Genomic DNA, 13,191 nt, shown 5'->3' with positions numbered 1-13,191 from the left:
CAAATAAATTTTTAAAATGATCATTTTAAAACAAATTAGTCTGCATTGAAAACAACGGATAACCAATCTATTGGAGTTATTTCTTAAAGATTTTTAGAAATTAAATATTACTTTATCTAAAATTTTTTAAATTAAATTTCTAAACACCTATTGATGTATCCTGATTAGTAACTGCAAAATCATATAGTTTTACACAGTATAAGTAGAATAATTTTCCTTCAATCCTTTTACACTCATCCAACTCGATAAACAACAATGTAAAACATAAACGAGAGTCCTCAAACTGCATTTGGTTAGTGTCTTTAAGATATATAGATACATACACAAATACATAAAAATACATAAACATAAAAATACATAAATTATGTCAATTTTATCTTCTTTAATAATTAATATACTTCATCATTACCACACTCAGTTAGGATAAAAATTGGTAATTTTAAAACTAATTAGAAATAAAAAAGTCAAATTTTGTGTTTTATGCATTATGTATCTGTCTCAATTTTAAAAAGAAACACTAAATACATGTATTTTGTGTGTATCGATGTACTACCGTATTCATCTAAATATTATTATTATTATTATTATTATTATTATTATTATTATTAGAAAACCAAAAAGAAAATATACTATGACAACAGCACAGAAATATATAACTTTTGACCTGCTCTTGGATAAAAATAAGGCCAGGGAATCCAAACACTTCCCTTTTTGGCACTAATATATATATAGTAGTTAACAACATAATGTAATTATAATTGCTTGCTTTATTTGTGGACTAAAAATGTTTCAAATTTTATCACAAAAATAATTTCTTGATTATATATTAATTGCTTGCTTCATCAGTGCACCAAGAGTGGTGCAACATGTTTCATACAATAACCATAACCCTAATATATATACCTCAATAATGATCTTCTTGCTTAATATTCTCCATACCATATTAATTTCTAGATATGAAGATTACAGCTTGTACAGCAAGTTCGAATCTAGCATTAGATTGATGAATGAATTAAACATTCATCATTATATATAACATAGCCAGGTCACATCACATAATAACATTTATATCCATTATTATAACTTAGCTTGTCAAATGTTGAAGCATCCATGGTGGGATTACAGTGCTGCCACCAGCACCATCTTGAGCTTCACCTGCTTCTTCCAGTATTGTCCCACTGCACCACATTTTAATTAATTTAATTTTAACATTTCTATTTATTTTGTGGTCATGAAAATCATCACTTTATATCTTACATTTTTTTTTATTTTCCTTTCCATGTTTTATTGAATTCTGATTAAATAATCTCAACTTTCTCTATGAAAATTTGTGGTACAAGAAAGAAAAATCTTGGTACTATTTGAAATTAACTAGGAGTATGCCAGTTACAAATTAAAAAGTCTTGGCTAATAAAAATATTATATTTATAAATATATTACTAATTTTAGTATCAAAATCAAATTGTGTCATATCTCACTTTTTTATTATAATTGCAATCAAACATTTTCATTTAAAATTAAAAAATTCTCTCCTCCTCCTCCTCTCTCTCTCTCTTGTATCTTTCTCATTTTTTCCACCCTATCTCTCTTATATATTATTATCAATGACTAGTTACAAATTTAATAATTAAAATGTGTAACATGACATTCTCTAATTATAATTAAAATTAAATTAAAATTGAAATTAAAATATAGCTATACTATATTACTAATTTAACAACTAAAATATATCATATGAAATTCTCTCAATAAAATTAAGATAAATATTTTCTTAAAAAACTAATAAACTCTCTTCCTCCATTCTCTTATATACCATTCTCTTATATAGTCACCAAAAAAAATTTTTCTTATATACCTCTCTTTTCTTCTCTATTTTTCTCAACCCTTTCTATTTTATATATACCTTATAATTTATATTTTATTTTATTAATTTAACAAATTAAAATATACGATAAAATATTCTTTCATTACAAATAAAATAAAATATTTTCTTTCAAAATTAACAAATTATCTTTCTCTAAGTCTTCTTTTTTATCTTTCTCTTTCTTTAAATTTTTATTCTATAAAAAATTAAATTAACAAAATAATATAATTAAAATAAATTTATAAAATGATAAGAAATGCACTAAATTTATAATTAAAAATATTTCATAATATTATTCATATAAAAATATGATTATTATTATCATTATTATTAGAGAGAGAATATATTATTTTTAAATACAAACATAAAAATTAATTATTTTTATTTGTACAATAGATTTAACACCTAATCAAATATAAAAATATATACATTAAATTCTTTAAAATTTTAGATAATAAATATTAAAATTAATTATTAATAAAAATTAAACTATTTTACATAATGAAAATAATAACAAAAAAAACCTTATTATTTAATATTTTTTATCTATGAAAATCTTTATCTTTTTAGCCAAAAAAAACTTTTGTCATTTATGATATTTTTATAAAAATAATTTTAAAAAATTTATATTTTCATAAACACTAGTTACTTTCTAAGTTATCTAACGTCCGATTTAATTGATGAAATTTTAACTAACTCTTCTCTAAACACTCTTATTAGATGTCACGGTAACTTATCCATAAAAAAGCTTAAGATAATTAAGAGATCAATGCAAAATTAATGCAACCTAGTCAAATAAGGAGGATCAATGGATCATGATAAATTTCACAATATTTGGTTTGCCCTAACCCAAATAGTGGTTTTCTTAAAATGGCTTCTTTTGCTTTACCAGTGGATATTTCAATGTATCTTCCAGCACCGCACATATATATATATATATAGAAATATTTTTATACTATTTTTTTGTATTTTTTTTATAGTGTAAATTTATCTTTTTTATTTTTTGTCAATTATTTTTAATTCTAAACATAAAAATATAAAAAAATATACACTAGAACAATGTAGATAACATTCTTTATATATGTAATCATGATTCTAATTAAAATTTCATGTTAGAATAAATAAATGCATAATTAGAGAGAAGCAATAATAATTAATTAATTAATTACCTGAGATTTAGACAAGGAACTAGTCTTTGTGGTGGTAGGTGATCTTGAGAAGACAAGTTGATGTTAGGTGTACTTTTTCCCAGAGTTTCAAGGCAGACTTGTGGACCTTCACTCATTGTCTTCTCTTTATCTTTCATCTACTCATCATAAATAATCTAATAAATTTATTGCTCTAATTTTTTTAAATAAATAATAAATAAAATATGTGCATGTGTGACTCTTCTACCTTCTTTGCTAACAAACTGTTTTGCTCCTGCAATTGCCTTGCCTGTCATTATGCAATATTCATTAATAATTATGTAATAATTAATAAATATTAAATAAGATAAATTCTATCTGTTCTTTTCATCCTTCTAACATTACTGTAAAATATTAACTAATAAATTCTAAACTTTATTATTTGAAAAGAAAAGTAAGAAACCTAGTAAGAAACCTTATATGCATGATGACTTGTAAAATTACATGATTACATCCATTAATTAACTTCATATAACTTGTTCCCTTTTGAAGGACAATACTACAAATAGAAACTATACTTCTACATATAACTTCTACATATGTATTTTTAGGAATTTGTTTTTTTTTTCTACTCTTGACATGTCTTTGTCACACAGCATACATGAGTTTCAGTTCCTCAGTAGTAATATCAAAAATATTCTTTTCTGCAGTGTGCTCAGTAATGCACTGAATAAGATTATTACCAAACAACACAAAACCTTACCCTTTTGTTCAGCTCCGAGATGGATTGATTCATGACTTGGTTCTGCAAAAATCAAATCAAATTGACGATTCTGTTAAAGATCTGCTGAGAATTAAAAGAAGTTTACAAATATGCAAATCTTTTATTGTAATTTAAGATGCTGTTTTCTCAACTGTGATATATATAGGTTAAAAAATTAGACACTAATTTATTTTGTCATTTGTAAAATATATATTTGAATAAAAAAATTATATTAAAAATGTAAAATAATATATATTTATATACAATATAATAATTAATTTGGTGACTAATTTTTAATATTTTTATATAACTTTTGCTAAAGGTGAAAAATGGGAAGCAGTGTTCATGATCATCACCTTTCTTATTCGGATACGCTTTAGAGATGCATCAAGCTGCTGCTCCAAACTTTGAAGCTCTCTCAAACTCAAAGGGTCAAGATCATTTCCCACAAAATTCCTATATATATTGAAGGATATATAATAACATAAATATTATTAGTACACCAAAATCAGTCATCAATATATTTGTATATAAATACATGTGTAGTTTAATTTATTTTTAATGTATATTTATATTTCAATATGTATTTTATATTGGTATTTGACTTTAATGACTGATTTTAGTGTACACATATCATAATCGATATAATAAATATCATGCTAATAAAACTATGAAAGAATAAGAGAAGAAAAGATGAAGAACTTTTATGTATGTTGATTGATTGAATTGTAAATTATGAAGATAAAACTAAATATATATAAAATATTGGCCTACGAAAAATAAAAGTAAATAAAGATAAGATTAAAACAAATAAAAATAAGATAAAATAATAAAGGCTAAAATTGTAACTATTGAGCTGAATTTATGAACCCCAAGACTTTTTTATTGTTGTGATGAGTTAAGGTAGAATAGTAATTTAATATATACTTTTATTTTCACCATAATACACAGTGTTGGATTTAATTTGACACTCTCTAATCATCTAAGTCACTAGTAGTTTTGTTTGATTCCCACAGTGAAAAAGAAAAGTTTTTAATATAAAAATAATTTGTATCTAGATATATTAATTTAAGAAGTTATAAACAAAAGGGAACAGAACAAAAAATAGAGCCAAGACTTTTTCCCTCTTAACTTGCCGTAGAAAATTGGAATGAAGATTTTTGGGGGTGAAAAAAAATGTAAATTGCATACAATGAAATGATGTTCTTCTTCAGAATAATATAGAGAAATTTGTTCTTAAATTATATGTGCAATCATGTCATGTGTACATGTTAATTATCACATGAAGAAATTATCTAAGCTAGAACAAATTAAAGTACCTAATGTTCTTCTCTAATACTTCAATTTTGGCGGTGAGCTTGATGCATTCATAAGACCAGTTTCCCTATAATAATAATTAATAATAATAATAATAAAATAAAAAATAAAAAAATTGTCAATTCAATAGATCACATATCAAAATGACATGCATACTTGGCTTGTTAACCAATGATGAATATATTCAATTTCCGTACTTATCTTTGACCAAATAATAAATATAGAAATGTTGTAGTGTCTCATATATAGTTAGCACTATAGCTATGTAGGTAAAAGACAAATGCATTTCTCTTTCCATTTTGTTCCCTATATTTTTGTTACAATAGTCTAAGTGTTGAATCATATATTAATAGAAGCTAACATTTGTTTTTCTAGTTATCAGAACATTAAGAAATAAATAAAATAATTTTGAAAAAAAATTGGTATTTTGGATGGAGTAAGTCATTATTTTTTTTTCTCTCATTCATTAATTACATAACACATCAATTCTTTATTTTATTCAATTTTTCTTTTTCAGAGTAACAACAACAATCACACCATTGATATAATATGTAATCAGTGAATTGGATAAAGAACAATAACTTAATTATCATATGGAGGTGCAAGAAGCTATCATTATCCAAATTAGTATTTCTAATTTGCTACCATTGCTCATGCTCTTTCCATCTCTTAAATCCCAATCAATATGCACAAAAAAATCAAGCATGGAGAACAACAATAAGAAGGATTAATAGGGAGTCCTTAGGTTTTGTATTAGGAAATTATGGTTAGATAGGATGGAATAGCATTTAAATATTAGTTAGAATGGTATATTCAAATATTTAATTTATATTTAAATTAAATTTAAATCAAACATATACTTTTTGTTTTTTTATTTGTTTAGCACTTATAAAGTTGTATCTTATATCATATCATATTTTAAATATACTATTACTATAACTAATATTGAAATACAATTTCAACAAGATCCATACAAGTCATACTAAGATTTTTTTTTCTTTGGATAATTAACAATCATTTGACTCATTTATTAAAAGATAGAATCCTCAATAAGAAGTGTACCTGTGGCTCATCGTTTGTGCTAGCAAATTCAGCATGAGCCTGTCTCTCATATCGTTCCAGAATGTCTTCCATGCTGTTCCAAAATCAAAATAAAAATATAAAAAATAAAATAAATAAATCCTTAATATTTTAATTTAAAAATATATAAATTTTTATTAATTAAAAATATAAAAATATTCTTAACATTTTAAAATATGAAAACATTTAAGTCTTTTCATCTAAAATATATAAAGATAAATCAATTTCTTAAAAGAATTTAAATGTTTCATATTTTAAAAAATAAAAAATTATTTTTATATTTTTAATTAATTGAAAACTTATTTATTTTTGAGATAAAAAATCTTACATATTTGAGCCTAAAACTAATTAAGGCTTGCAAAGCAGCAGAGTTATATATTAGATAATTATGGCATTCAAAGAAATCATATCTATCACTTTCAAAATTATGTTGATCTTGCTGTGTTGGTACAAGAATGGATCAGGCCTTTATTTCAGCCTATATATGTAGCCAACTATGGAGATTCTAAATTAAAATGAGACTGACAACAAGATCTTTCTCAATCATATGGCATTTTTTTGTTTTACAAATATTTTTGAAGACACTTTTCACTTTTTTAAATTATTAAATCGTAATTTTATAACGGCTGAATAAAGATTAATTTGTCATAAATTTAAATTCTATTTAAATATTTATTTTTTATTAATGAATTATTTTATATATAAAATAACATTTAAACTTCTAATATTTACTTAAACAGATAAATAAGCTAATCACTCAAATTAACATTTACTTCAATAAACGAATAAACTAAACACAAGTTCAATAAAAATTTATTTATAAACCCTAATATATACCTCCATCAACAAAGACATAATATCAACATACAACTTCTGTATTGCAGGGGGTAAGAGAATTACTGACAGAACAAAATAACACCATGCTACAAACATGATGTTTGTACTCAGATAACAGTGTAAAATGAAATGACCTACCTAAAATAATATGTGCTGCATAGAAATTCACTATTCACATAAATAAGACTGTGAACATCAATTTAATAAGCTGAATATGAAATACTGTAGAAGTCAACAACTATTTAAGAAATTTCATATCTTACTTATTTAGTACTTGCAATAATAATAACATATATTGGAGATGTTTTGATTTAAGTAAGTGGCATTCAATTGAAATGTTTAAATAACATGTCTCTATACAAAGATAGTACCTTAGGAAATTATTTAAGCTAGGGCATTATTGAATAAAAACATTATTGCACTCCAAAACTATTATTCCAGGCTTCATCATTAGCATCTAATAACTAATTCTAACTTCTTGTTTATGATTAGAGTTGGCTAATTAGAATGAAAATTAGTAATTAAACAGAAACTTATATGATGCAAATAAGAGTATTATGCAGATTTTCAACCATCAGAAAGCTATAATTCTTTGAATCATATAAGAAAAAAGGTATATCAACATGTTGGTAGTACAAAAGTGGAGAATGAATCAGTACTTGTGTTCAGACTAGGATAAATGCTTCAGTAATAAAATCTTATTCTATTTTATTTATCATTTGATAGTAATTATTGTGTGATGACTCACTCTTATTTCTCATTTTTCACTACTAGCTTCTAACACTCATAATCAAATTAGATAAAAAAAAAACTATTCTTACTTTAAAATAATCTTTTTTCACACTTGTATTCTTAGCTCATAAATCTTTGACCAGAACTATTTCACTTCATTTTCAACCACCTCATTGAATCCACTCTTTCACTTCCATTTTGGAGAGAGAATCCAAAGCCTTGACCACAACTATTTCACTTCATTTTCAACCACCTCATCATCACCATCATGTTCAACACTACTAAAAATCTCTTATATATACATACATCTTCTTCTTTCTAGTTTTCTCATTCTTGCTTTTGTTTTATCTTAGTGGTGGTAGTTAGTATGTATCTGCCAGAAGCTCATCTTCTTCAGAGAATGTCTCTAAAATAAGGTATGTTTACACTTAATCCATAAAGTAGTTTTACTTACCAAATAGGATATGATTTAAAGTACAAAAATCTAAGTAAAATATACAGTTTTAAGGACTTAATTAGCTATGGCTTTTTTCTTTCCTTTTTTCTTTTTCCCTTTTCTTTAATTTTTGCTTTTGAAGCTAAGGCTTGGTTATGTCTAAGTACCTCCATTAATTATATAATACCAGTCACCCTATAGAACATGACAAGCTATCCTCACATTCTAATTAGTTACTTAAGTATAGTTCAATCAATGTTGATCCTAAGATATCTTAACTAAACTTCAAATTATAAATCCTAGTTGTTCATTACACTAATAAATTATTAAACCAGCTTAAATGATACTGGATTATTAGTAATCTTCTAGATAAAAGACTTATTTGGGAGTTTCTAAGAAAAAAAATTAAAGAAATAAAAATAATTTGATGTTTGGATATTTTATGTAAAATATTTTTTTATTATTAATTATGTTTAGAAACAATAATATAAAATTATTTTTTAATTTATTTATTATGTTAAATTATTTTTTAAGTAAATAATATTTTTAAAAAATATAAATTATAACTTTTAAAGAATGATATTTTTTATTTTTTAGTATTTTTATCTTTTTAAAATTTGTTAAATATACTAAAAAACAAAAAATAATTTTTTTTCAATAATTGAATTAATGACCCTCAAACAAACTCAAAGTATGTTTATGAAAAAAAAAGCTATCAAAAGGTTACAAGAGCCTCTCTCTCTCTCTCTCTCTCTCTCTCTCTCTCTCTCTCTCTCTCTCTCTCTCTCTCTCTCTCTCTCTCTCTCTCTCTCTCTATATATATATATATATATATATATATATATATCCTTCTTCCATAGTCTTAAAAGGTTTATTTAATTTGCTTGTGGTGAATCACATATTCCATAGTTGCTTGTATGTGAAAATATAATTACTTATGCAGATTTCTGATGTTATATAGATAGTAACCATATATGAAGTACATAAGCATTTTTTGAATTGACAAAATATTAAGTCTTAATTATCATTTCAGGCTACAACTAGAGAATAAAGAGCTGTGGAAGGAAACTAAGATTGGTATTATAGGTTATACTTTTTTTTCTTTAAAACTAGGATGTAGGTTTGTACTTTTTGTATTCATTTTTATTTTTTGGCCATTAGTACTGCAATTAAATAATAAAATATTAAGTTATCTATCAACTTTATTATTTGTGTACATAAAAAATTAAATATTTTACACCTTGTAATTATTAACATTTAAACATCATGAGAATTTACTACTCATGTGATCTTGAACAAGTAGTTTCACGGATCATCAAGCTTATTGGAGATTTCAGCATTAACAACTGTACATGTGTATATTTTATTAATAAATTTGTAAAACTGAATAAGTTAAATGGTAAAATGTAACTACTCCCCCTACAAATACAATTAAGCTAGAAAATATAGATTACTATATATTACTTCTATGTTAATCAATTTGTTATAATTATAAACCTTAGCTTGTTAACAAATAAATCACTATCATTAATAAAATTTGTGCTCATAGCCATTAGAATATTAATATAAGATCAATGAATGCAATGCTATCTTTATTAACTGAATCAATTTGCATATTCTTGTGATTAAGTTTATTTTCTAAAACGATTTTTATATTTAAACAAAAAATATTTTATATACATTTTGATATTCTGAAGAACAAAAGGTATATACTTTTCATAAACATATGGAAAAAGCATTTAATTATTACTTTTAATTATGAATAAACACCCTATTCCAAAAAAGAAAGAAAGAAAGAACGAAAAAACCCAAGGGCAGCAACTAAGATTTACCAAAGGAATTAGTAGCATTCATTAGACATGAACGGGACAAATGTATTAGTATTTATTTATAGTCCTCATTTACAATGCATTCCACTAAAGAATTAAAAATATGAACTTTTAAGTAGTGAATTATTTTGTGCAAATTGTACTGCTTTTGGATATGCTAATGTCCCCATATATCATAATTCAATTATATGGAATAAAAAAATATTTTGTTATCCATATCTCCTTAGTGTAAAGTTGATGAGACTGAGGAATAGAATATAAAAAGTGTATTTTTTTTATTATATCATTTTAAAAAAAAATTTAATTAATAAAAAATATAATATAAATAATTGTATTTTTAACATTTCTTTAAAAAACTTTTTTTTAATTGTTTGATTTTTGTGCAGATCTTTTTTACATATTTTATTTGTCTTGTGTTTTTTTTTTTTTTGAAATTTAATAAAGATCAAATTCTAGATTTTTCACTCATAAAATTTTAATACCATATCATGATATTAATTTTTTTAAAAATTTTAATTAATAAAAAAATAACATGAATGACAATATCTTCATCACTTTGTAAGGAAAAAAAATATAGGGTAGAAGATGCAGAAGTGGTGTTTTTTTTATTTTGGTCAGATAAAAGTAAGAATTTGTAAAATCATAGATTGATAGCATTTTCAGTAATAGAGTGTGTTTTGTTATGAACAAAGAAATTTCTCTCTGTCTCTCCGGGGCCCAAATCAAAATCCACCAAGAATTTCATTTAATTTTATTTAGCAGATTAATAAATCAAATCCTTCTCTCCATCATCATTATTAAATGACTCTTAGTCATTATACTACTGGACTTCAGGAAAAAGGAGTGGAACTATTATTCTATTTTTTAATCACTTCCATCAAATTCTCCACAGTTACCCTGATAACCCTGAATATTCAATGGATGCTATTAGAGTGCATGAACATTTTTCTTTTTTAGTTTAGGGCAATAAACTTACACCAGTAATAATCCTCTGTAGATATGTCAAATTTTGAATTCACATGACACAAGATAAGCATAGTAAAATCTTATTTTATTACATACAAATTACTATTGAATAATATAATTATTTACTTTAATAAATATAGTATTATATAGTATGATGACGATACTCATTTTGATAAATGGATTAAATAAACTATATTGAATATGTATTCATAATTTCATATAGGTTAGAAGGAAGAACTAAACCCTTTTTTCAGATATTCTCTTGCTACTCTTATATGAGATTATATTTTTCTATAATTTTTTTTCTCTCCCGGGAATTACATATACGGTCATTTTAATTTCTAGGTTTTAGGCTCGGTGTATCAAAGTAAATTAGACACGTTACTCGTTACTAGGTTACAGGTCAAGAGAAAATCAGAGTTGAATCACCCTTTTCAAAGGTCACACTAGTATACCTAGGGTAATATATAATCTAGGACATCTTCAGTGATGTGATACTTAACTGTAATTTTTTTATCATAAAAAGTATTTAATAAAATTGACTTTAAGACTAGATACTTATTATGTATAATACTATGGTAAAATGAGAAATTAGATGAAAGGTGAAGATAATTTGTTTTCTAGTTAAAAAATATTTAACAATGAAAACATTATATGTAATATATATATTTTTTTAAAAAAATTTAGTTACAATTTTCATTCTTTATCTAACATATATTCTTCATCAAATTTTTTTTATTTATTAATTTCTTAAATGCTATTTCTGTAACTCGAAAAGTTTTTAAACAGGTAATTATTTTGTTTTTAATTAATTAATATTAACTAATTTTTTTACTAGATTATTTTTTAATTCTAGAAAAATTAGGTTTTAGATTTAAAATTTAAATTAAAAAAATTGACTAATATTAATAAAAAAAAGTCAGCTCTTGAACTCAAATCATAATTTTGAGAAAAAATATTAGTTTATTTTTCTAAGAAGAATTTATAGTCACAATTACAAGCAGTATTATATAATTTGTAAATGTCATAGACCAGAACAACATTGAATCTCATTAAGAAATAAGAAACTTTAGTAAGGTAGATTTAAATAATAATGTTGTATTTATAGAAAAATAATAAGGTGAATTAATGACTACTTGACATGTATAATGTATTCCATTATATTATTATATATCATATACACATGGCTGGGTCATAGAAAAGAAAAAAAAAAGGAGTTTTATAAAATTATAAATATAAAAAAAAATGTATAAAAATAGAAGGTGTCGCTCAGCATGACACCATATATGAAACATGCATCCATTTAGATGGAGCAGTAGAAGGCACTGTCATGTCTGGGAAGAAGGATATATATTGTACGGAATAACACCATCTAAAGAGAAAACCTCTCATCAAAAAGCAATAAAGAAATCTTCCATAACGAGATAACAGACCCAAAAATAGAGTGAAAAAAAAACACACACCACTTTGGCGTGGAAACCCAAGTAATAAAAACAACTTATACTTGCTAAGCTACTACTATATTTATTTTATTAAATAATAATTACTATATAGAACACAATACTCTAATGTCTTGAGTTTAGGGGTTAGGTAGGTGAAGAAAAAGAAAGATATATAGAAAATGAAGAGAAAATAAATTAATTAAAACAAAGCATATATATTCAGCAAATTAAAAAATCAAAATCCAAAGGCAGGAAACAAACTACAAACAACAAAGAGTTCTTCTCATTTTAAAAATTTTTAAATGAATGAAAACAGAAAATTAAAAAAAAATATCGAATAATTAATTATCATCAACATTAAACTAATAAAAAAATAATCTAGATAACACGGTATATACTAACCTGGATTCAGAAGAATACTCAAAGAGTTTTCCTTTGGTAGAGAACATAATCAATGCAACCTGAGCATCACAAAGCACAGAGATTTCGTGTGCTTTCTTGAGAAGCCCCGTTCTCCTCTTCGAAAACGTGACTTGCTGGCTTGTTTTGTTCTCGATCCGCTTCAGCTGAACCCTACCTCTTCCCATCTTCCCCTCTTTTTCACAATCTGAATTCTTCTTCTTCTAAACAAAAATGGAAAGACAATAAGAACAAGTAGAAGCAGTTATGTTTAAAGAAAGGGATTATGTTTAAAGATGGAAACCCTAGAAAGGAGAGAATAGAGAGAGCATTATTCACCTGAATGAAAGAAGACAGAAGAGTAGAGAACGGAAAAGGAAAATTCAATTAAAATAAGAA

At 24.4% G+C, this 13,191-nt stretch overlaps 1 protein-coding gene across 1 annotated transcript; it reads right to left on the bottom strand.

Moving 5' to 3' along the window:
• Nucleotides 1–794: 794 nt before the first annotated feature.
• Nucleotides 795–13,020, bottom strand: LOC112797937 (agamous-like MADS-box protein FUL-L). The gene is made up of 8 exons (XM_025841053.3): nt 12,796–13,020; nt 6,134–6,206; nt 5,074–5,138; nt 4,111–4,210; nt 3,755–3,796; nt 3,260–3,301; nt 3,034–3,170; nt 795–1,178 (listed from the first exon to the last, which is right to left on the bottom strand). The coding sequence occupies exons 1-8, from the start codon at nt 12,978–12,980 to the stop codon at nt 1,085–1,087; spliced, it is 738 nt and encodes a 245-aa protein (XP_025696838.1). The 5' UTR covers nt 12,981–13,020; the 3' UTR covers nt 795–1,084.
• Nucleotides 13,021–13,191: the final 171 nt, after the last annotated feature.

The sequence above is a fragment of the Arachis hypogaea genome, chromosome 4 (genome assembly GCF_003086295.3).
Source record: "Arachis hypogaea cultivar Tifrunner chromosome 4, arahy.Tifrunner.gnm2.J5K5, whole genome shotgun sequence".
Taxonomy (NCBI): domain Eukaryota; kingdom Viridiplantae; phylum Streptophyta; class Magnoliopsida; order Fabales; family Fabaceae; genus Arachis; species Arachis hypogaea.
Note: the sequence above shows the minus strand (reverse complement) of the source record. Positions and strands in the feature narration are given on the sequence as shown.